Source organism: Raphanus sativus, chromosome 1 (assembly GCF_000801105.2).
Source record: "Raphanus sativus cultivar WK10039 chromosome 1, ASM80110v3, whole genome shotgun sequence".
NCBI lineage: Eukaryota > Viridiplantae > Streptophyta > Magnoliopsida > Brassicales > Brassicaceae > Raphanus > Raphanus sativus.
Window position 1 is genome coordinate 22,383,841 of NC_079511.1, and position 25,127 is coordinate 22,408,967.

At 33.4% G+C, this 25,127-nt stretch overlaps 1 protein-coding gene and 2 long non-coding RNA genes across 4 annotated transcripts; 1 reads left to right on the forward strand and 2 right to left on the reverse strand.

The window, feature by feature from the left end:
* Positions 1–7,923: 7,923 nt before the first annotated feature.
* LOC130496145 (uncharacterized) lies at positions 7,924–8,677 on the reverse strand. The gene is made up of 2 exons (XR_008935207.1): positions 8,317–8,677; positions 7,924–8,237 (listed from the first exon to the last, which is right to left on the reverse strand). It is a non-coding gene; the product is annotated as an uncharacterized LOC130496145 (long non-coding RNA).
* A 4,961-nt stretch (positions 8,678–13,638) lies between these two features.
* LOC108835919 (protein DETOXIFICATION 50-like) lies at positions 13,639–15,309 on the forward strand. Its single transcript, XM_018609137.2, has one exon. It carries the CDS (start codon positions 13,639–13,641, stop codon positions 15,187–15,189), a length of 1,551 nt encoding a protein of 516 aa, XP_018464639.2. The 3' UTR covers positions 15,190–15,309.
* Positions 15,310–18,229: 2,920 nt separating this feature from the next.
* Positions 18,230–20,708, reverse strand: LOC108855379 (uncharacterized). 2 transcript variants are annotated; one of them, XR_008945452.1, is made up of 6 exons: positions 20,550–20,708; positions 20,347–20,459; positions 19,806–19,928; positions 19,503–19,707; positions 19,285–19,410; positions 18,230–18,718 (listed from the first exon to the last, which is right to left on the reverse strand). It is a non-coding gene; the product is annotated as an uncharacterized LOC108855379 (long non-coding RNA). The 2 variants fall into 2 exon arrangements; XR_008945436.1 differs by having other exon boundaries at positions 19,503–19,714.
* Between the last annotated feature and the right edge of the window lie 4,419 nt (positions 20,709–25,127).

The following is a 25,127-nucleotide window of genomic DNA, read 5'->3' on the forward strand; positions in this document are numbered from 1 at the left end:
AAGTTGTGAGGTCTCGAAAGACTAGCGGCAGGAACATGCTTTAGAGGAAGCTAAGAGAAATAAATCATCTCCTGATAGGTGCAGAGAGTTTGGATCAGCCCAAGTGAGTAGTAGCATGAGCAGTAAAGTGTCAGTGAAGATATAGTCAGCATCAGGACTTTCAATTGAAGAGTTAGGATTTTCTGTCAACAGTGATTGGTTATATCTGCCTATAAGAGAGCTGTGTCGAAGATGTCTTTTTTTTCAGTCTCATTGTCATAAAAGAAAGAACTGGATCCGGATCAGTCTACTGGCTACAGCTCAGAGGGTTTGAGTTTGGGTTGGCTAACCTGAGTTTTTGGGAGAAGATGAAGTGTCATGCGAGTTCTCAGTGGACGAGAAATGTATCAAGGAGAAGAAGAAGATCAAGGTACTTTCGGATCATAGGGAAACAAGCTGAGAGTTTTCAAGGTAGATTGGTGCATTCAGAAGCATATGCAAAAACTTGTGATGTCTCCTGTCAGAATTGATCAAAGGTTTCAGAATAGTGTTTGAAAGCTGCTTGGAGTTGTCAATGAAGAACCATGGGTCTGTGTTAAATTATCTCCTAAGCTGGGTTCAAGAAATGTTAATGGTGAGTAAGATACTGTCAGTCTTAGTACACGGAAGAATGTTGTAGAATGCAGAGATTTTGGTCAGAAATGATCAAGTTCAGCCTGGTATTTATAAGGTTGACAAAAGGCTGAGATTCATGGCTAATAAGTGTGAAGCACGCAAAATCAGAATGAACATGAATGATGAAGTATTGAAATCGTGGTGTGAAGCGTATGGTTCTGTTCTTGTTAAGATGAATCAAGAAGTGAGTGTGATTTCAGATCAAAGAACAGAATATCTGGAAGCAAAAGAAGTATACTGCCGTGTCAATGGTTATTATCTCTGGAACATGAGAGTTCAGTTCATAAAGCAAGGGCAGCATCAGAACTGCTGGTATAAGAAGACAGTATCGAAGTCGATGAGATTCTATCAAGTTACTTGCAAAAGGCTTTATGTTGTAAAATATATCAAGAGATGCAGTACTAGTGTTGCAAGTGAATGTTGCAAAGACTAAAAGTAGATGTCATGGGTGGTCAATCCAGGTTTCTAGACTTGCAGAGAAGTGATTGGAGATGTATCAGAATCGCTTCAAGAAAAAATCAGAGAATTATTGAATAAGTTGACGACCTAAGTTTCAATAGTGCTTGCTAGTGGTAAGTTTGTGTACCACCAGAAGGAACATTTGCAGAGTCAATAAATTCCTGGAGGCTGCAGAGATAGTTCTTCATGATGCTTATAGAATCAAGGGAAGAGTTACAAAAGATTTACATATAAAGCACAGAGACAGAAGAAGAATCAATCGATAGTATTTGATCTGATCTGAAAAGAGGCTTAGGGGTCACACTTAATACAATGGAGAAAGCTTCAGTTGCAGAAAGCGTTCATGGTATTCTTCAAGATACATAGTCGATTTGAGAGCAAGCTAAGCTGAAACAGAGATAAGATTTCTGGATGTTATATTGGGTGCAGCAGTGAAAGAAGAACAGAAATCAAGATTTGAGTAGTTAAAGAGATCACAAAAAGTCCTCAAGGCAAGGCACTAGCAATCAAGCTGTTAATAAAATACAGTCACTCGCTGTGTTGGTAATGCAAGCAACTGGTGTACTCTCTCTTGGTTAAAAGTCATTTGTTCAAAGACCATTTTAAGAAGAAAACTCAAGTATGCTCGCTGAATTTTCTTTCAATATGGTGTCGTGAGATCTGGCTACACTTGGTTCTGGTCTACAAGTCAAGTAGAAGAGATATGGCCTTGCTGTTGATTTCAGAAAGATCGGCTTATATTAGTGCAAAGAGTTTTTATGCTGCTTGACTCAAGAATCTCAGTTTCGTCTCTGTAAACACGATATGTCTCTTGTTTCCAGACTGAAGGGGAAAGATCAAGTAATCAATCTTGTTAGATATGAAGCGAGTAATACACATGCTCTGAAGAAATCAAGGGAATCAGTGACTGAGAAATGAAAAATGCAGAAAAGGAAGAATTCTTGTCTGATTCAGTTTTCATAGCATCTAAGATAAGTGTGAAGCTGTGTTAAGCAGATGGGATCCCGGGAAGCAGTTAGCGTCAAAGTTGGTATATCTGGGTATGGTGTCGAAGAATAAAGATGGAAAAATTATCTTGTCTTGAATTTGGCTAGAGCACGGAGTAAGAAGTAGAACTTGTGAGGGAGCAAAACAGAGGATGGTTGCAGGTTTTGCAGAGTTCGTTTAAAAGAGCATGCAAGGGTTATTGTTGTCAGACAACATGTACTTGGTAGCTTGGAAAGGTGATTACTACAGTATGTGAGTTCTGTCAAGACTCAAGCGGAAAAGAAAACAAGAATTTGCAGATTTTTGTTAAAGGATCGTACTCATCTGAAGCTTTGAGAAAACTTATGGGCATCTCAAGTCAACAAGAAGATAAAAAAAAAAAAAAAATTGATCCAAAAACTGTTGCATCAATATGTTCTAAGATGGGTGTTTCAAGGCAACGTGTTGAGATTCAAAAGTAATCTGATTGAGCTTAAACTTGGTGAAAATCCTCATTACACTACTGTCTTGAAATTCAACGGTGGGATTGTGATTCCAACGGTTGGTTTAAGTTGTGTATGAGCTTCGTCAACTCCCTCCAGAGGCTTTCTAGACATGTAAAGCTGGATTTCAATAGAAGGAATTTGTTGCAGAGACCTATGTCTTGGTTGACTGATGGAGCGCCAGAACAGTTGATTAAGAGTCTGCAGTCATGTTTTTACCAAGGGTTCTTGCACGTGACCCAAGTAAAAGAGAATGTTTTTGATAAATACAAGAAAAGCAGCTTGTGGAATCATGGTCAAAGGCAAGCTCAGACCTCTAAATTGCAAAGAGTTGCTAAACAAAAAAAAAAAGGGTTCAGAGTCTGAAGGATGAAGCAACATTCTGATTCTGTGAAGAGAGGGATCATCGTAAGGCTAAGATGCAGATTTCCACCATCAAAATCTTAGACTATTGTAAAAGTCATCAAGAGATCTCAAGGTGTCAGTGAGTGGTTGCTTGAAGTGATATTCAGTCTCAGGAATATATTTGTTCATCTTTTCATTGTTGACGAGTCTGAAAACTCAAGAGTTCAGAGGTTGAGAGTTTGAAATCCAAAGATGCTCACTGTGGTCTTGAAACTAAAGCAAGGAGATGACTGTGAAGTGAAGTTAGAAGGCTCATGTGGCTACCTCAAAGGATAACAACGAAATCAGAGAAATCACTGGTCTTTAAGGTGAAATGAACAATAGAAAGTCATTGTGTCTGGTGCATGAGGAATGATGCTCTCGGGGTTTTATAAATTATAGTTAAATGTGCGAGCTAGTGCTTTTAGGATGCCTCCGCTGGGACGAGATCAGAGTGCTATGTTCTTACCGTTACGTGTGAACCGCTTAGTCAGCAATCTAAAAGGGGTCAAACTCATCGGAACACAAGAATTTATTGGAGAATCAGTTTGGTGTCTTGTGATGATTGTTCTTTGGTGCAGTTTTAAGATGGAACACAAGATTTTCTTGTCAGTGTTGAGATAAGAGTTGTTCAAGGTGCCTTTCTGATAATGGAACAACTTCCTTTGAGTTTCTTCACTGTGTTTTCAGAAGTTTGATTGAGATCATACGAGTGATGGTTTCTCGGAGAAGTTTCTCCTACTGCAGTCTTTGACATGATCAGTGATACTTTCACGAGAATATTAAAAGGGCTAAAGATTGATGACATGTGGTTTGGAGCAGTACTTTCCAGTGTGTCCTGAAAAGAATGAGCAATGGACGCTTTCAGAAAATGGTGATGCGTAAGATTTGTTTTGTTCCTCTGTTTCAGGTTCTTAAGATTTGAGAGAATGTTGTCAAGCTGGGTCTGATGCTAAATCATAGAAAAGATGATGAATAAATATGTGTAACTGGACAGAATCACATCTTGGTTACTCTTGGTAGCAAAACGTCAAAGATATCAGTGTCTTACTCGAGAAAGCAAAGGGGAGCTGAGTTTTTCTTATATGCCAATGGCTACAGGATTTTTTTTAAAAAGGGAGGTTAAAGTGATTGAGTACTGTTGTAGCAGATACTTGATTTTGCTTTAGATGCTTTCTATAACCAAGTGGTTGAGCCTACACTTGGTTTGGTGTGTTGCAAGTTATCTGAGTTAGTTTCTGCAAGTGTTACATAAAACTCTACGTGCTGATTCCTTGACGGGGTTCCAAGAGTTCCAAGAAGAAAAAGAAAATTAGATCAAGTTATTGCAGAGAGAATGTTGGGCCGAATGGTATTTTGATTTGACATGCTGTCAAGATATCTCCACATATGTCTGGTCAGCGAGTAGAAGTTTGAAGAGAGAATGGAACAAGAGAAGAATGAAGCTCAGAACTGCTACTGCATCAGTCAGAGACTGTTATGTGCATACGTCAGGCTCCGATCCTGTGCTATTGGCGACAGCGGTATCTGTTTGATGTTGGGACAGCTGATTCTAAGCAAATAGCATAGATGGGGACTACATGTTATAATCCGATTTTCTGTTTTTCTCTAGTTCAGAGAAAGAATGTGTGACAAGGACATGTTACTTTGGGTACGGCTAAAATGAAGGTGGATAGTATCAAAGGAGATCAAAGATTTTTGATTAACAGCAGAATTATAGAAGAACAAAGCCAAGCTTATATCATCTAAGAATCAAAGAAGAAGTGTACCGAGTGTATGGATTCTGTCAGACAGTAGTTGCAGCATGAGTTGATGCGACATGAGATCTTGAGAAACAGTCAGACCTTGAGAAATAGTCAGACCTTCCGGAAGCTAGAGACAGATCTAAAAACGACTGTGTTATATGAATGTGCACTCAAATAGGGAGAGAATCTAACTGATGTTGGGAGAGAAGTTCTAAGTGATCATCAGTTTTACGCAGAATTTATTGGAAAGTGACGTTGAGACAAAAGTATGAATGTGTTCTACTTCTAAGCGTGGTAGTTTTATGTGAGTGTGCACTCAAGCAGGGAGAGAATGTCATGCAATAATTTAGGGAGAGCGTTTGATGCCTTCAAAGTTGAGCATGAGTTAACACACTCAAATAAAAAGGGAGAGAATGAAGAAGATTGATCTTTGAGCAGCCTTATTGTTGTTACGTGAGGAGCATATTTAGATGTTGTTTGGATTATAAAACTCAGAAAACAAGGGAGAGATTGTTGAGTTATGTTGACTGAGCTTTATATAGATGCTGGAACTTGGTGATTACTTGTGAGACAAGTATGTGCAGAATGATATGGTAGCTGAAGCAAAAACGTGATGGTACGTGAGTTGCTGAGGATATATGATGCAAAGGCCACATGGGCTTTGAATTAATAAGAGAAGTCATGTGGGCCTTGGTGATTTGTACTAAGCCCAATTCCGTGGTTAGGGTTTGGCGTTTGAGTATAAAGACAACGAGACGGTGACTGGAAGTGTTACGCGTCTAGGGTTTATTGAAGATGCACATAGATGTGTGTGACGTCGTCCTACCAGTTGAGAGATCTGGTAGTTTTGTTATAGAGAACTATACTCGTCAAGAAGACAAGGAGTAGTAGTTGCTCTCATCATTGTAATTCTAGATAAGAGTGGTCGGCACGGGTGTGTGCTGGTACCATATAGCAATTGTAGTTGCGATCTTTCTAGTGAATGAGTTCTGGACGTGGTCCCGGGGACGTAGGAAACGAACCTCGTTAACAAATTTCTATGTGTTTTTTACTTTATGCACTTACATACTTGCTCTCTAACATATTTGCAAAAGAATACATAGATTAGCCACAAATCTGTTCTTACAACTTCACGCTTTAAGATTTTAAACACTTCCCCACCACAAATTTTTTAGCCCTTCTTTGTTAATTCCATCAACATAAAACCGACAATAAAATGAGTGATCTTAAACCTTATGTACGTTTAACAACATCAGAAGCTCATATCTCCCCATAACAACAATTGTTGATCCAAGAATCCTTATTATAAAGAATGATAATCGTAGATATGGCATAATAGTATTTGTATTGCGAAACTTCAAATCACACAAAAGCTCCATTATGTACGGAATTGGGCAGCACAAGCGAGACGACACCACCTTGTTGGAAACCCAAATCGACATCAGTCCAGACTGTCGTGCTTGTGATAGAAAACTGCAGAGAGACATTGTCAAGGAGAGACGTTGGTGGGCTCGTATCATTTAGGGATGTTGATTGTAGTTTTCTTTGGTTAATTTGTAATATTAATATTGGATCTTTCCAAATAACAGCTATAGAGGTGTGATTTCTATAACGATGATTTTGTCTTAAAAATGAAGAAAAGCTTGCATCAAATCCTCTTCGTAGATTTCTCTTTTCAGATTTGTATTTCTTTGAATAACAGGAGATTTGATTTGGTTTTTATAATGTACTAATTGAATAACAGTGGATTGCAAGTTCTTTCTGATGACTTTACTTAAATGCCATATTCAATAACACATGATTTGGATTTTTTTCCAGAAATCATTAGTTGAATAACATGGGATTTTGAAACAAAACCAAAACACTTTAAAATCCACAATTCAATACACCCCTATTACTAGGGGTTGGTCCGGGCTATGCCCAGATTTTTCTATAATTTGAAGTTAAATTTTTTTCTTTTGATTTTATTTTATATAAATATATCACAAATATACAATGAACTGGTTACACAAATACATAATGATAGTTAAATCATTTTTTTGTTTTACTATGATGATCGAACTTCAATTATTTGTACTCATGTTTTTGCATTTTCATTAAATTTAAATATGATGAAATAGTCTTTTTCTTGTTCGTTCAAGTTTTTATAAAAAATAATTTAATTTAAAACTAATTCTTGTTTTTTTTAAAAATCAGCTTTGAATAATTGAATTATCATCTCCAATATTAAATCAAACCGACATATAAATCGATACTTTTGGTTTAGTGGTAAAAGATTTATCGATCTAATTATATTATTTACAAACATGCAATCTTGGTCTGAAACAAAATGAAAATTTTTGAGCTATAATATCTTTCACTTTATGTGTCTTCCTTACAATAATATCTTTTAATTGACATTTTAATCACTATTTTTCTTTCTCTGGGCCGTCAAGAAATCTTTCTTGAAAAATTCTTTGATCAGACTGTTATACTCATTTTGTGGAAACTCGAGGGAGAATTAATAATACAGTGACTTTCTCTGATTTTTATATAATTTGGGATGGAGTTTAACTTATAATGATAAAAAAAAAAACTGATATGGATTAGGTGCAATGTGTTCATACCCATATATAGCTTGATCATGATATGATTCTACTAACTCTAGCCAGCATACTTCCGAATTTGCTTTCACACACTGATATTAAAACCATGAAGCAATGACGATTACGGCTTTGCTTTAAGATTAGATAACACAAATAACATTTTTTCTGGCTTTGTTGACACGTCCTTATATACACTTTCAATCTGGCCTCTATGACTTTTGAAATACAAAAATTGCTGATGCAAAAACACATTCTGGCTTTGTTGACACGTCCTTATATACACTTTCAATCTGGCCTCTATGGATTTTGAAATACAAAAATTGCTGATGCAAAAACACATCTCAAAACTATTTTTTGTTTTATTTTTTCTCTCTTCTCGGCGTCTTCTTCTTTCTCTCCTCTGTATTTTTTTTTTTTTTGAAAATCATACAACTATCAGATCCATGACATGAGAACACCGCTTCCTGGTGACTCAATCTGCGGTTATGGCCATCACTCACCATTACAATGCCACCACTTCTCCACCGTGCTCCTACAACTTTCATTAGTCTCAGTGACTCACCACTGCGATAAGTGGTGATAGATCATATACATCATTTGGATGAAAACTGACTGCTTATAAACATTTAGAAAAAACTAACTATGCTATGTCACTATAACTTAAATGTAATTTAGTGAGAGGTTCAGTCACCAACATTTGCCTTCGAACATAGTTTCTTCGCATAATGTAAGAGCTCTCAGTACATTTGGTGCAGTGTCCAAGGTGCTCCAATGAAACTCAATACCACAGCATGTTCCTCGACCTCTTGTCTCAGAATCTTGAGAGAGAGTCTCCAACAAACTAAAGTTTCTCAAGATCAATAGGATGCAATATATAAAATATTGTTCAGGTCTGATGAGAGACTGGATCACAGGGCCTTTAACTTCTTCATTGTCAAAGTCTATATACCAGAAAGAGAAGTCTTCGATTATATTAGCAATAAAAAAAAATTAGATCGTTATAGGTAATTGTTCTCATACCTGTTCACAATCATAAGCAGCTCCAGCCCAATCAAACTTCCTCTGTAGTTGTGTTTCTTGCTTTCAGAAGATGTACTAAGCGGAAATGGAGCTCTGATTCAGCTAAACCAGTGAGACTTCGCTAGATAATTGTGCAATTGCAGCCTCCCGGTGGATTTTCGGAAATGGTGGTTTTTTAGGCTTTGCGTGGTTTCTCATGTAGCAGAAAAATCAATATGAGTTTATATAAGCTAAGAAACAAAAGAAGTCAAAACGCTTCCATATGACTTCGATTGAAAGAATAACGAAGGGGATTTAATGAGAGTTAATTGTTGGAGGCTGGCGTGTTATTGTGGAAGAACGACTCAGTTGAGGAACGCTTGGGTTTATTCCTCTCACGTGAATGCTAAGACGAAGTGGATGGTGACGTGGCAAGAAAATTATTTCTGATTGGCCTGAATTTTTAATCTGACGTGGCATAGCTCACAAGACTTTATATTCCCCTTTTAATACTTGTTTTATTTAAAAGATTAAAAATAGATCTAATATATAAAGTTACATTAGAAATGTAAAATGACATCTTTTGAAAATGTAGAGTGATACAGTGGGTGTTAACTTAGTTTAAGCTTCATTTTAAGTGTAACTAACTCTCTTTTTTTTACCTATTTATGTAACCACTGCATTATGATTTAGTTTAATGGTAAAATATTTGATCCACTTTATTTATTTCATCACAAATTGACATGCAGTGAAAACATTTCAAATCTACACCGATATAAACGACAATTTCTTAAAACGTAGTTCACTATTACGAATTCTTGCTTTCGTGTTAATCGCAACGACGACCTTTTGATACAGTTGCATATTTTCCATTCTCTCCTACTTTACTCAATATACTTGCAAGTTTTCCATTCTCTTCCATTCAACTACAATGCAAGTTGACTAAAGAAAAAACATTACTATGCATCAACATAATGTCCGAGTATTTTCTTTCTTTTATATTCACCAAACTTGGATCACGTCTGTTTCTTAGATTATACGGGTGACGCAAATGACGGGCAAGAATTTTCTTCTTTCTTTATCCTTGTCACGCTTGTTGTTCCAGCTGGTGCTATCTCTCCTTTTATGATCTCCAAACTTCCATCTGTTGTAAAAGAAGATGTATTCATTAACTTTTTATTCTCTAACCAAGCCTTTGTCTCAGGATCTATGTTTGTATGACAAACATAATACTGTATAAGCAGTTACTAAAAGAGAGAGATTTGAGGAATAAACATTGTATATCTCTAGACTATACAGAACCAAAGTTTATGCTATATTCTAAAAACATTGCATAGATTTTTGCAGTCTCCATTAAAATTCCCCCTTAATTTTCATACTTATTTACACTATCATGCCACTGAGAATTAAATAATGCTTTCTATTTTAATGTTTTGTCTTTTCCAATTAGATTAATGTATTTTCCTAAATTAAATTTGTATTAAATACACTTCATTAACTTCTATATTAAATCAATGTCAAAATTATATATTTCTATCACCTTCAAAAATACATTTTTATTGGACGTTTACAATTCATAAAAAATATAATATCAACTCTTCATTTAAAAAATCTGAACAAAAAAAAATATTACCAAATTTGAATCAAAACTAGATAAATATCCAAACGGATTTACCATTTTGGTATCTAAAGAACCATAACCAAACCTGATCTTAACGAAATATTTAGGATATTCGAATGTATTTAAAACCATATTTATATACTTGAATATGTTAGCTATTTTTAGAGTTAATATACAAGATATAAGCTATTTTAAAGTTGTTTAAAATATTTGAAATATAAAAAATAGTCAAAAGTAAACATCTAAAGTAGATACAAAATAATCAAAATACAAAAATACTTCAAATATATATTTATTCTCCATCCAAATATTCAAGTCAAACCTATTTTTAATTTTTAATTAGGTACTTTGGCTTACATTACTCAAATTTACATGTTATATTATTTTACTTTTAAATTTAGGGAAATTTAAAGTATATAAAATTTTTGAAAATTTAAAAATAGTTTAAACAGGTTATCTGAACCCGCAAAGATCCGAATCAAATCAGAACCAAAATTTATAATACCCGAATAGAGCTAGAATCTTTAAATTCAAAAATCTCAAAACCGAATAGATTTTAACCGAATTCGAGTGGGTACCCAAATACACACCTCTAACTTAGTCAATATAAAACGATCAGTATTACAAATACATCATTTAGTATAAATAAATGAATACTAAAACTGAAAAATTAATACTCGTGCGTATCAAGATCTAGTATGAATTTGAAATAAATTCATTTTCATACATAATAAAAGAACATATATGTATGCGGCGGCGCTGGTCCATTTGTTGTAAAGACCCTACCCAGGACTTAGCTTCAGTTAGTGTAACTATTTTTATTAGAGTTATTTTCACTGTAAGACAGTTTTAAGTTTTTTATTACAAGATAGGGTAGTTTATACTACTAAAGCAGTTTTTTCTAACTATTTTCTCTTTTTCTAAATGAGCTAGTTAGATTGTAACTAATTATGTTGACTAATTTAATATATGATTTTTAGCTAACGAAAACTAATCACATATCTTCCCATTAAAGACGAAAAAGTGGGTCCCATTTATTTATTTTTCATTTTCTCCTTTTTAGTTTTTTTTTTCTTTTTGAAAAGTGAATGTTGTTTTTTCAGAATTTTTTTTCCATTAAATATTTTTATAATCAGTATCTTTATTATTAAGTCTATCTTTTGAGATATGTGAAGCTATATTTTTGAGATATATGTTAGATATCCAACATGTTCTAAAGTTATGTACATCCGTTAGTGTACATGTGTACAATTGTACAATAAAGGTTAATGTGTAAAGTTGTGTATAGTTGTGTACATTCGTTAGTGTATATGTGCAGATTCGTTAGTGTACATGTGTACATTCGTTAGTGTACATGTGTACATTCGTTAGTGTACATGTGTTGAATTAGTGTAAAGTTGTGTATATGTGTACATTCGTTAGTGTACATGTGTACATTAAAATGTTGAAACTTGCAAAATTATTCAATTAGATAGTATGATATTATTGTAATGTTTTAATGATATATATGTATGTGTACATTGGTTTACATATCCACATGTTTTAATGATATATATATGTGTACATCGTTTTACATAGCTACATGGAATTTTTTTATAATAGTGTTATGTTAAATGATAGTTACATGTACACATATATACTGCTATACGACTTGGCTGTGTACACAATGTGAGGTGTACATATGTACACAAAATACATCATTTGAGCAATTTCTCTCTGGTTTCTTGATTGTTTTATTCATTATCTTTGTACATAGTGAAATAATACTTGTATAATGATAATGATGTACATGTCATATTCATCTTGACTCTGTGTGTGTAAGATAAAGTACAAATGACGTACATGTGTACAAATATGGAGGTGTACATGTGTACGATAAATATGATAGTGTACATATTTGGGTCAAGGATTATATTTGGATTCAGTCATATTTCAAGAATGCCTCTACCATATGTGTACATGGAAAGAAAAAATCCACATGTACATTGTTTTAACATTATCTTGAGTTTATGAAGTCGCATGGCTTAGTTATTTAGATAGAAAACATACAAAAAACTAGAAATGTGTACACAATCACTTTGATGTATAATAAAAAATTAGTGTACAATCATTTTGATGTATAATACAAAATTAGGTGTACACATGTACAGTTTGAATGCAATGTACATATGACTTTTTTTCATTAATGTTGCAAAGTTACGAAAATAACCTCATCTTCTTCCTTAGCCATTGTCGACCAGAAACCAAATTTCCACTATCTCGCCTATTTTCTTCAATTATTTACATCTCAACTTTTTTTTAATGTATTTTTACCCAGACTTGATATGTTTCAATCTTAATTCATAGCTTTAATCTTAAAAGTTTGAACAAAAGTGAGTTTTTGGTTTCTAATTTGTTGAAAGATTTGTCCATCAAAAATATAGCTTGACATATCTTAAAAGATAGATTAAATGCTAAATATACTGATTATAAACATATGTTTTTTTAAAAAAGTGAAGAAAAAACAACATTCATTTTACAAAAAGAAATAGAACACAAGAAAAAGAAACAAAAAATATAATACATGGGACCCACTTTTTTAGTTGGTAAAAGGTGACTAGGTCGTTCAAAGAGAGGGAAAGCAAGAGAAAAAGTTAGCATAAACTGTCTTAGTAGCAGAAACTGTTCCATTGTGTAATAGAAAACTTAAAACTGTCCCGTGGTGTAATTCTTTCTTTTTATTATAAAATCCCTGGAAATTTAGCATTAAAAATTGGATAACAACTTGAGCCAACAATCGGAAAGGAAAATAATGAAGTAAAGAAATAAAGAAAAATTACCATATGAACCTGAAAATCTATTATTTGTATGAACACTTTCTACGTGTTATGGATTGAAAGAGAATTGTAATTTATTTTTGTTCCAAATTTCACCATCCTTGTTATTAGTCAATAGTTAACATAAATTATTTTTGTATAAATATAATAGTGTAATATTTTATTATAAAATCAGTGAAATTTAGCATTAAAATTGGAAAAGGGTTTGAGCCCATAAATAGATTGCTTATGCTGCTTCTGCTGCGGGCATGGCCTAGTATGGGGTCAACCTGAAAAGAAAATAATAAAGTAAAGAAATAAATAAAAATTACCATATGAACCTGAAAATCTATTATTCGTATGAACGCTTTCCACGTGTTATTATGGATTGAAAGAGAATCGTAATTTATTTTTATTCCAAATTTCACCATCCTTGTTATTAGTCAATAGTTAACATTATTTATTTTCGTATAAAGTTAGTATAAATAGTTTATTATAAAATCAGTAAAAATTTAGCATTAAAGTTTAGAAAAGGGCTTGAGCCCATAACATGCCGCTTATGCTGTTTCCGCTGCGGACAAAGCCTAATATGAGGTCAATCTGAAGAGAAAATAATAAAGTAAAGAAATAAAGAAAAATTACCATATGAAGTTGAAAATCTATTGTTCGTATGAACGCTTTCCACGTGTTATTATGGATTGGAAGAGAATCCTAATTGTGAGTACAATTCAAATCTAAACCATGTATGTGTATATATTTGTTCGAAAATAATTTATGTTAAATGTTGACTAATAACAAGGATGGTGAAATTTGGAACAAAAGTAATGTTAGAACCCAATGACTTTTTCACTATATAAAGCCAATGCATAACCTTAACCTCTCACACCCAAAAGTTCTCCTCTCTTCTAACATATATTTGAAAAAAAAATGTCTCAATCAAATCATGTGATCAGTAACGAAGTTACAATACCCTTACTCCAAAGAATGTCTCTTGGCGAGAAACTACATTTACTTAAAAATAACTTCGTCACTGAAGCAGGCCCAATCGCCATAATGTTTTTCCCATTAGTTCTCTCAAGTGGTGTCTCTTACCTTCACACCTTATTCTCTATGATTTTCCTACGCAGACATCATTCCTCCATTCTCGCTGGCTACTCCCTTGGCCTTGCTACCGCCAACTTTAGCGCTTACGCCGTCTTCTCCGGCTTGACCGCGGGCGCCGAAACCATCTGCTCACAAGCCATCGGCGCAAAACGCTATAAACTCTTCCATGCAACCATCCGGCGAGGAATGATCCTCCTCTTCTTCACATCACTCCTTGTTTTACTTCTCTGGATAAACATGGAGAGGATTATGACAATGTTGAACCAGGACGAGAAGCTTGCGTCCATAGCTCAAACCTTTCTGTTTTGCTCTATTCCAGATCTCTTTGCTCGGTCTTTCTTACACCCATTAAGAGCTAATCTCAAGACTCGGTCAAAGACTCTGCCTCTATCACTCTTGACATTACTGGCGAGTATTCTCCACTTTCGGTTCTTGTCCTTCTTCGTGTCGCACCTCGGTTTTGAGGTTCAAGGTGTCGCTTTGAGTAATGTTTTGTCAAATATTATCCTTGTCGCCTTTCTCTTCATCTACATCAAAAAAAAGCTAGCTACCGACGATGAGGAGGAGGAGGAGGAGGAGGAGGTTACAGAGGAGTCGTATGAAGATCGTTGGAGAGAATGGAAGAAACTGTTTGGTCTGGCGATACCAAGTTGTGGGATGGTTTGTCTCGAGTTCTGGTGCTATGAGATAATGACTTTGCTTTGTGGTTATCTCGAAAAGCCTGAAGTAGCTGTTGCTTCAATGGGAATTATCATTCAACTCACTTCTCTTGTTTACATTTTCCCTCATTCCTTCAGCTCCGTAGTCGCGACTCGGGTCGGAAACGAGCTCGGTTCGAACCGGCCACACGCGGCTAGAAATGCCGCCACTGTCGGACTATGTTTCAGCGTTCTCCTCGCGATCACCGCTTTCACGCTCATGTTCGCGTTCAGAAACGTATGGGCTACGTTCTTCACGGATGATGAGGCCGTCATTGATTTAGTTTCAAAGGTTGTGCCGATAGTTAGCCTCTGCGAGCTAGGAAACTGCACTCAGACGACGGTATGCGGCGTTCTCAGAGGGTCGGCGAGGCCGAGGACGGGAGCTTTCATTAACGCGGCGGCGTTTTATGTGGTTGGTTTTCCTGTTGCGTATTTTACGGCGTTTTGGTTTGAGTTTGGGTTAATGGGACTTTGGCTCGGGATGCTAGCAGCGCAGATAACTTGTGTGATTGGTATGATGGTGGCGATGTATATGACTGATTGGGAACGTGAGGCGGAAAGGGCTGGGGAGCTCACATCGGTGGATAACTGCAGACGCGACGGTGATGATGTCATCGAGGATATGGAGGAGGCTGAGGGGTTGATAAGTAGGGTCGAGTCTCTTTCTGAGTGATAGAAGAATGCTCTGTTTTTATCGGATGTCCCCGGAAGGGGAAGAATGCTCTGTTTTATTTGTTTTTGAATTGAATAATGCTCTGTTTTTTTTTTTTTTGAATTAAAGAATGTTCTGTTTTATATGATTAATTGTTTTTTTTTTGTTACTTCTTTTGGATTAATTGTTTGTTTTTTCTTTTAGCAACAAATGTGGGTTAATGTTCTTTTGGATTAATATATATGATCGTCCTTTTGGATTAATTTTTAACTTCTTAATTTCATCCGACTAAAGTAAATTTTGTAAAAGAAAAAATATACAGTATATGTCCGAGAGAGTTTGCAGCGTTACAATTCAAACTTAAAAAAAAAAAAATACAATTCAAACTTAAATGGGTTTGATTGATGTTTGACAAAAAAAATGGGTTTGATTGATTTTTTTTCACCACCGCTACTAAACTTTACTATTAGTGACAATTGCAGTTATATTTATACGTTTTATTACCTTGTTCAAAAACGCACCCGAATTTACCGATCCCTCGCCTGATAAACGTTTACCGATGGTACTTCGCTGTGCTTTTGTCTTCGGCAGCCAAAAAACTAGAATTTTGGAAAATGGTAGAAATTATGCATTTCATGAAATATCTATCTATTCTATTAAAATTAAAAGTCAACTTTGCAGTCAATAACTCTGCCTTGAATGAAAGAAAAATTGGGAAATAAATTAAATTATCAGATTACTTTTTTGGTATATAGAAAATTAAATGATCTTTGAAAGAAACTTTAACCATCAAAATATTTTAAATTTCCATATACTTAATCTAACCCAGTTATGTTTAATTAGTTAATTGACCTTTTATAATTTAATTAGTACAATAAAGTATGTATATAACTTTTTGGACTTTTGTATTGCAAAATCTTAAAATAATAACTTTATCTAATATATATATATCAACTATGGAACTGAAAAAATATGTCAAATATAAGAAGATATGTATATATATATAAATAAAATTGAGTTTAGTTAAATTTGAAAAAATGTATTTAATAACTTTTAGATAAATTAAATATTAAAAATATTCGTATAAACACGCGGCTCATATTTAGAGGAACCAATGTATTGTTTTCCACTCTAGAGCTCTCATAGTCATGTTCTTAAAAAACAAGGAATAAAATAAAATAAATGACTAAGTTATAAAATAAATTTATAAATGTAATTATGCAATTATTGAGTTTGAAAATGACTAAATTTCCAATTTGTCATATGTTTATTTTTAATTTATTTACCACTAACTATATAAAAATGTATAAAATCCATAGGTCAAGGTCTCGTTTCATTAAGAATCTATCATATTGCTTGATAACTGTCAATAACTAAATCAAATTAATTTTCCCATTATTTGTAAATAATGTCATTTCAAAATATTTAATTTGATAAAATAATATTTTTAAAAGAATAGATTTAATTAATATTAATTAGATATAAAGATATTTTATTAATGATTTCTTAAAGTTCCGGCTTCGTTTTGTTTCTTCAGATAACTAAATAAAAATAGGAGCCCATTAAATTTAAAAATAGTCTATTTATAACATAAACAAAATGAAGTCAATTACCGTGATAGAGGAACACAAGACATATATATATATATATATATATACTAGGGTCGGTCCGCCCTACGGGCGGGATATACTTTACTTGGGATCTAGATTATTATTTTAATATGATTTTGTGGTTTATATTTTAAGTTTTCATCTGCAAAAAATGTGTATGATAATAATTTTTGTTTTTTTGTAAAATTTTAAGTGAAGAAAAATTATATGTGATAAGATATATCTTGCTTTTTTATAGTAGTTATTTATATACTAAAGAATGGTCTTTATTTTGTTTCTTTTTACAAAAAAATCGATCTCATATTCGGTGCCTTATTTGTAGCTTGTAATATTTTAGGTTCGGAAAAAATTGGATTATGGATAATTTGTATATGTTATAAAAGTAATTATTTTATGTTGGACATGATATTGGAGTGGATGTGGTGACTATTTGAAGTTGCATTTCTTTGTAAAATAAAATGTTATATTAAGTGCGAAGAAAGTAATGTGGAGAGGGTAAAACAATGTTAATCAAAATAAGAAAACAATGAAACTGTAAAGTGTGTAAACTGAGTAGTTGCTGATGATTTTTGTATTCCTTTTACACTGTTCACATGTAAGTAAACTATAGAAAACAATAATAACATTTTATATTTATTTCAAATTAATTTTAATATATATTTAAATTATTAAAATGGTAAGATAATATGATATTTATACACATTCTATTTGTTATCGAATTTATCTTCTTCCTATAATATTGATTTTAATATATATATATTTATTTAAAAAAGTATATGATTATATGATATCTATATACATTCTATTTGTTATCAAATTTATTTTCTTCCTATGATGTTGAAAATATTATATATATATATATATATATTATATAACCCGATTTATAAATTTATTTTTATAAAATCGTGTTAAAATTTTATTCATGATTTTAATTCTTTTTGTATTCAGTTGACAAAAAGTATTTTGTACCATTGAATATAAATTATCAGATATATTAGTATACCACAGTTTATTTTTTTCTATCGTTAGAAAATCCTTTGAAATTTTTATTTATGATTTTAAATTGGACAATTAGTTTTGGTTCAAAACGTACTCATGGTTAAAAACTTATTTTATAAAATATGTATGATGTAGTTGCTAAAATATTTGGTTTAGTTGTTAATAAAATAAGTTTAACTTCTATCTTCATAAAATTGTGTTAAAAAATTTATTCATGATTTTAGAAATTATTGTTATTCTGTATTCAATTGACAAAAAGTACTTTGTGGTCAAAATGTACCGTTGAATAAATATTTATGGAATATTTTATAAAACTGTGTTAAAATATTTGGTTCAGATGTTAGTTAAACAAAAGTTATGGAAGATTTTATAATTCTTCAAATAATTCGCTGACATAACGGTTTTTCCTTCACCTATTAGAAATAAGAGCTCCCTAGAAATAATTGTACTCATTGTTCAAAGTTTGAAACGAATATTCAATTTCAAACATATTACACTACATTCAGAAAAAGTTTCAAACCCACATTGTGCTAACTTATTGATCAAAGATGATCACATCACAATAATAACAGAGAAGAGAAAATCACTTGCACCAGAAGTCTTAAATAAACACATATTGTAACTCAAGCTGAATTAAAAACATAAACGAACCAAGATACACTCAGAAATCTCACGTAGAGCCCACATACGTGTTTCTAGTGTTACTTTCAGTTCCTGTAATTTTACAGAAACATATTGCATTGTGCACGGTCATCTTCTTTTCGGATAAAGAATTTCCACACTTTGCTCTATGAGCAATTAACTACCTTGGTTTTTGTGGAAGAGCATAGCTTGGTCTTTCTGTTTCTTTTCTTCTCTTTCAGCAAGAGAAGTTTCTGAAGGCTTCTTCTCCTTGAATCTCATTGTCAAGCATCGTTCTGATCATAAGAAGTTAAATCCATCTGCGAAAACAAAAACATTCACAATCAGTTATTATAAACACTTAAAACACTGCAAAACTTGAGTCTGTTATCGATAAAGAGTCTTTGTGCATATAGGACAGACATGAGAGAGAACAAATATATCTCTATAGGTTCTAAAATCTATATAAATATGTGTAAGTATTGACGCCATGTGTATATAACCTCTATTATCTTCTTTTAGTAATAAAAATAGTTTTTAAAAAAGGTTGGCTAGTTAAGTAGTAGCTGTTATTTTCACATATCATTAAAATTAGGAGAAATCTAATTGTTGAAATATGGGAAAAACACATTGATCTGTTTTGGAAAAAAAAAAAAAAATATATATATATATGAAAAATACAATTTAAAGAGTTCTATTTTCTAGATTCTTTAGGCAGGTACAATAAATTGGAATAAAGAAATACTAAAAGTAACGTTCAAAGGTTTGTTGCAAGCTATTTTCTAGATTCTTGCAAGCTATTGTTTATATCAAGAAGAAAACTACATAGACTCTTCTTACGGTTTGTCATATTGTAGATCATGTTCAAAGGTTTGTTTATACTGACCTGCTTAAGTGTCGCGAATTTCTCGCTCCGTCTCCTTTCACTCTGATTCGACAATCCTGGATCTTGCTCTTTCTTCTCCAGCTGATCTCTCACCGTCACCACCTCCTGAACCTGTCGACGACTAATCTGACACATAGGAACACAACAAATATAAAATGCATCAGCTAACAGAGATGAATGGAATGAATGAAAAAAGAGGAGGTTTAAGCAATCAATACCTGAGAATTTGTCTATGTTTTGGATATCCATTTGAAAGTAGGGATGGTGGCTGACGATCTTCAAGCTTCCATGGTTAAACATAATAAAGAAGTAATATACATGATATAAAACTTAAAAAGAAGAATCTGAAAATAATATTACCTCAAGTTTGATGTGAAACTGTCCCATCTAACACTCTGGATATTTCTATTAGTTCATTCCATGCTGATTCCTAAACCAAATTTCATTTGTAGTTTTTATTATCTGAGCTCGTTGATTAATATTCACTGTAACTAAAAGGTTTTAGTGTATACATACTATACCTGAGAGGTGTTTTGGGCCATTATAGATGTCTCCATTGCCATCAATGTAGATACCGATCATCATCTCCCAAAGTTCTGCCATCGATTTCATCACTTCCTTTAGCTTATCCTTCGTGATGAACCCTGTTTCACAGAAACAACATATACAAATATCAGCTAATCCATCTTATCATCAGTTAGATTGACGGTCACGTTCTCACAGAAGCGGGCATCATGGTCGACTGTAAATGAAACAGAACAAAGATTTCAACAAATCGGAAAAAGAATTTGCGGTTCATACGATTGAACATATAACTATTGAACAACTCTAATCTCAAGACAAAGAAGATGCGTGAAGATGCAAACCGGAAAATTTTCTCAGACAGTAAAAACACACAACATAACAACATCGACGTCTCAAAATAGTAATCGGTCTGGGTGGAATAAAAAAATAGATTAATACAAACAGACACTGATAATTCTATCATGGATTCTAGACGGCTAATAGTGGTGGAACATTCAATCGGTTAAACTAAAGAAAAAGGGGGTTTTAATACAAAACCTGAGAATCAACCAAAAGCATGTCGACGCCCATGAGCTCTCCACCACGGCGGACGTTTTTCGCCTCCCAGAAGCGGAGCAAGCACACTTCGACGGTGGAGGAGGATCGCCGGACTGGGGAACGGAGAGGAGAACCAAAGCGTTAGCCATATCTTAGGTTTTTTTTCTAAGAGTAACGAAACGGATGAGAAGAACCACGCTTACCTTTTTATATAGTCGTCTCCATCGCCAGACGCAATTAAATCCCGCATTGATTCTACATCGTGGTTGATCGATTGATGAAGTGATTAAACCTGATTGTTCGGTTTCTCTAATATCGGGGGAGGAAGGAGACGATACGTCGACAGTGACGACAAAAGGTCTCCACTAACCTAATCAAAACGCAGCGCATGATGTAGCTGGTTATCAATTGAAGCCATGCGTCTTGTGTGGTGTTATAACAGGCCCAAATATGTTTGTCTCGCAAGCCCAACTCGTATCGCATAGATTTAAATGAAACTCTGAGTTTTGAGTAGGTGGACACGTGTTGCACTGTCCTTTAACTATTTTATGTGCTGGCAAGAGGAGAAGAGAGTCTCCTTTTCTTTATAATAATAGATATATATATATATATATATATATATATATATATATATATATATACATTTGCCTCTTTCGCAATCACATTCATCACATACACTCATAATCAGATCAAGTGATTCAAAGTAGTCTATCTATAAACATAAACAAAATGAAGTCATTACCGTGATAGAAGAACACGTGGCACGATATTGTTACCATATCTGTTGATGTGGCAGCACCATAAGAGCATATGATTTCCTTTATATATATATATATATAAATATATATATATATATATATATATATATATAGATTTGCCTCTTTTGCGATCACATTCATCACATACACTCATAATCAGATCAAGTGAATGACTTTTATTTTGAGAATTCGGCTGCTCCGTGGTCACCTAAAACAATGGGTACTTGTTTGTCACCGATCGAACCTGGTTGCTGCTACCTTAGTAGAAAAAAAACATATAGTGGAATTGTTTTTCAAATTTTAAAGGTAAATAATAAAACAGTTGAAATAACCTGGTAGTATTTTCGTGATAGAAGAACACGTGGCACGATATTGTTACCATATCTGATGTGGCAGCACCATAAGAGCGTATGATTTCCTTTATATATATATTTGCCTCTTTTGCGATCACATTCATCATATACACTCATAATCAGATCAAGTGAATAACTTTCATTTTGAGTTTCGGCTGCTCCGTGGTCACCTAAAACAATGGGTACTTGTTTGTCACCGATCGAACCTGGTTGCTGCTACCTTAGTAGAAAAAAAATCATATAGTGGAATTGTCTTTCAATTTTTAAAGGTAAATAATAAAACAGTTGAAATAACCTGGTAGTATTTTCATTATCTGACATATTGATTATCATCGAGCCTCCTTAGATCGACAAAGGCAGGAGCATCACTCGTCTTTTCCTCTCTGGTTTCCTTCTTAATCTTCATTCGAGGGGCAGCCTTTTTATTTTCACCGATCTTCTCATAGGAATTGCATCATTTAAGCACCATTGGCTGGTCCTCAACTACGGGAGTATTGAGAGGCAAATGTTCAGTTTGGTCATTCCTAGCCGCTTGCTCTCCTAGTTTCCACGTTTAGGTACGAGTCATCCCAGTGTCATCCTTCTAAGTATTCCGAGAAGAGGCGGGTTATAACCTTTGCTTGTATGTGCAAGTCTTCATTTTGGAATTTGACTCAATTGAGTTGCGAGAACCACCCAACGTTTGTTCCTTGGTTTTGCTTAATAAGCTTTCGACATCCAAATGTCGCCTTCATCAACCAGCTGGGTTACTTTTTGGTTTCTTCCATATATATTAGCCTTCAACAAATGGTTTCCCGAGAAAACATAAGATGCATCTTCACCGGATTAAGGCATGCTTCTGCTGAAGAGTTACCTTCACAATGAGCTCTACTAGTGTGGATAAAAGGAGGGTAACCAGAGTGAAGTAAAATCAACTTTGGGCAGAGTAGTCATCATAAGAAGATTGTGATTCATATTACCATTCTCTTTTCTCAATTATTATATTTTTAGGTAAGTTACCAATTCATCTTAATAAAATCCATTGTTAATTTTATTTTTTACTTTTATTAAAATAGAGTCATTCTAATCAACTATCTAATCTATTAAAACATGAGTACAAAAAGAAAATAACCCTGAGTTTTCCTCAATAATTACATACATATACCACTTCTTTAAACTCTTATGTTTAATGTACATCCCATACCAATTATTTCATTTTTTTATCAAATCGTATTTGACGTTCCCTAACCCACAACTTTTGTCGGTTTGGTTTAGAAAACATGACAAGAAATTCAGATACCTGAGAATAAAGACATCTCAATCATGTCTAGAAAAATATGGAACCGATATCGAATCAACATCGTCAATACTTATGCATGCAATGTAACAGTTGATGGAATGAGAATCATGAACCATCTATAGGAAAGTGTACACAAAGAAATGACTGGCCAAAATGGAAAAGCAATAGATGTGAGATTAAATCTCTTTGAAAGAGAAGAGTATTCAGACCGGTAGTCCATACATCTAATGGTGCAAAACCAGTGGCATACGAATGGGTCTTTATGTGAAAGAATGAATGAGATTATGAAAAATTGTGAAATGCAAAGGAATGGTTACACAATGGTTCTCACAAAGATCTGAAACTGTTATAAGAAACACATCATCATGTGGGAGCATCAACTTTTAAGTTTCTTTGGTCTGACAAGAATTGAAACCCACTGGAAAATGACAGTTATATCAATGATCAAAAAGATAAAACTGCAAGAAGCAGTAAACCCCATAAAGATTTGGACTGTTTGAAGCAGTAAGTGTTGGTTCTCGACAACATTACCACAAGAGTATATTGAGCATATAAAATAAATAATTCTTGCTCATGAAGTACCATGATATTGGAAATTTACAGATCTATTTCATGATTGAAAGATTATGATTTCGTATGACAAAAAGGATAGTCATACTTGTAAATTTTATAAGAAACGAAGGAATAACTCTTATGTATAAATATGCATAATTTGAAGTTTTAGAAGATTGTCTATAAAGGAAATATGGATATGGAGTCTAATCGACCAAGATATGACCCTTTGTGTGAAAGGGATGCTATGGACTATAAGCCTAATGGTTTAAGAGATTATCTGACAATCAATCGAGGTTATCATTAAGGATATGCTTATATAAATTCTTAAAAGGAATATATATATATGTGATGATACTACGTCTCCCTAAGATAATGATTCCAGGGGAGAAATATGATGATGTTTGTAGTTGTATTCTTTTTCCCTATCATGGTTTTTGTCCCATTAAATTTTTCTATGTCAAGGTTTTACCGAGACAACAAAAAACACTCAAATGATAGATAACTAAAGAGGAATATTATCATTTAAGTGATGAATATATATATCAATATTCCAATGGATTTGAGATCGAGAGAAGCATAAGAGAATGATCAAGATCAATCTCACTTGAAGAAGAATCAAGGCATGAACACATTCCATTTGCTAGACAGAATTGAAGGTCAAAAGTTTTTCAATCAAAGGAGACAGTCTAGATAGAACTAAAATATGAAATTAGTATTCAGAGAAATATCTTTTAGTCTACTTTCATCTCCAATCTGAATCAAGTCATTCCAGATGATATAACTTGAGATATATTTGTTTTTGTGGGACATGTACAACCCGTCTTAGAATACCTAATATTGTCTGATATCCCAAATATAGCTTGATATTCCAATCTTACTGATCCATACCGGTGTCTAAAGTAAGAAATGCATGTTGTCTTCGATTTTCAAGTGGTTTGAAGTCATTTTGTCCTACGTCATCAAGATATTTAAATTTTAGTGAGTGTCAAATCTGGCAAGAGAAGTGAATCGTCCCAAATCCAAAACTAATGAGTTAATTCATCACATTGGAGATTGTTTTATCAGACATCTCAAGTTATGTTCTCATCAGGAAAAGTAAATACACGCTGCATTTTTTTCCATTAACCATGTTTTTTTCCATTGGATTTTCTTAGTAGAATTTTAAATGAGACATCATTTGATGTGCTTTATGTAATATTTTTGTATAATGGCATCTAAAGAAGAGTGTTATGAACTATTATGTGGATGTCCATATAAACTCATAAGCCAATGTTCTAGAAAGTTCTAAACCTTTAACTTTAGCTTTTGTATTCATATATATATATATATAATATGTATGTATATATGTGTGTGTATTAGTGTCTATGAAACTAGAATAAGAACAACTAATTTCCCTTTTCTATTGATTCACAAAACTTTTTTTAACGTCTGATTTTAATTATGTTATTACAATGCTGAAAAATATTATATTGACGATTCTACAGTCAACTCTTGTAACCATTTTTTCCATAATCTGCATAAATCTATGTTTTCTTGGGTTAAATCTCATGATATAGAAGCATTAATAAATCATTAGTCAAAGTTTTCAAACCATTGAACCAAAAGGCTTACATGATTCACAAAACTATAATATTTAATTTTTTTTTCTTTTAGAAACTGTTGGGCAAGATCACAATTGAACGGCTGGCCCAATTACAATGCAAACCCCCATTACTCACCCAATGTGTATAAGACCCATTACAAACCTATGAATTTGAATATTGTTAGGCCCAATTAAAATACCTGGAAACTATAAATTTCTATAGTCACTTTCATCTCCCCTGATAAACACTTGGG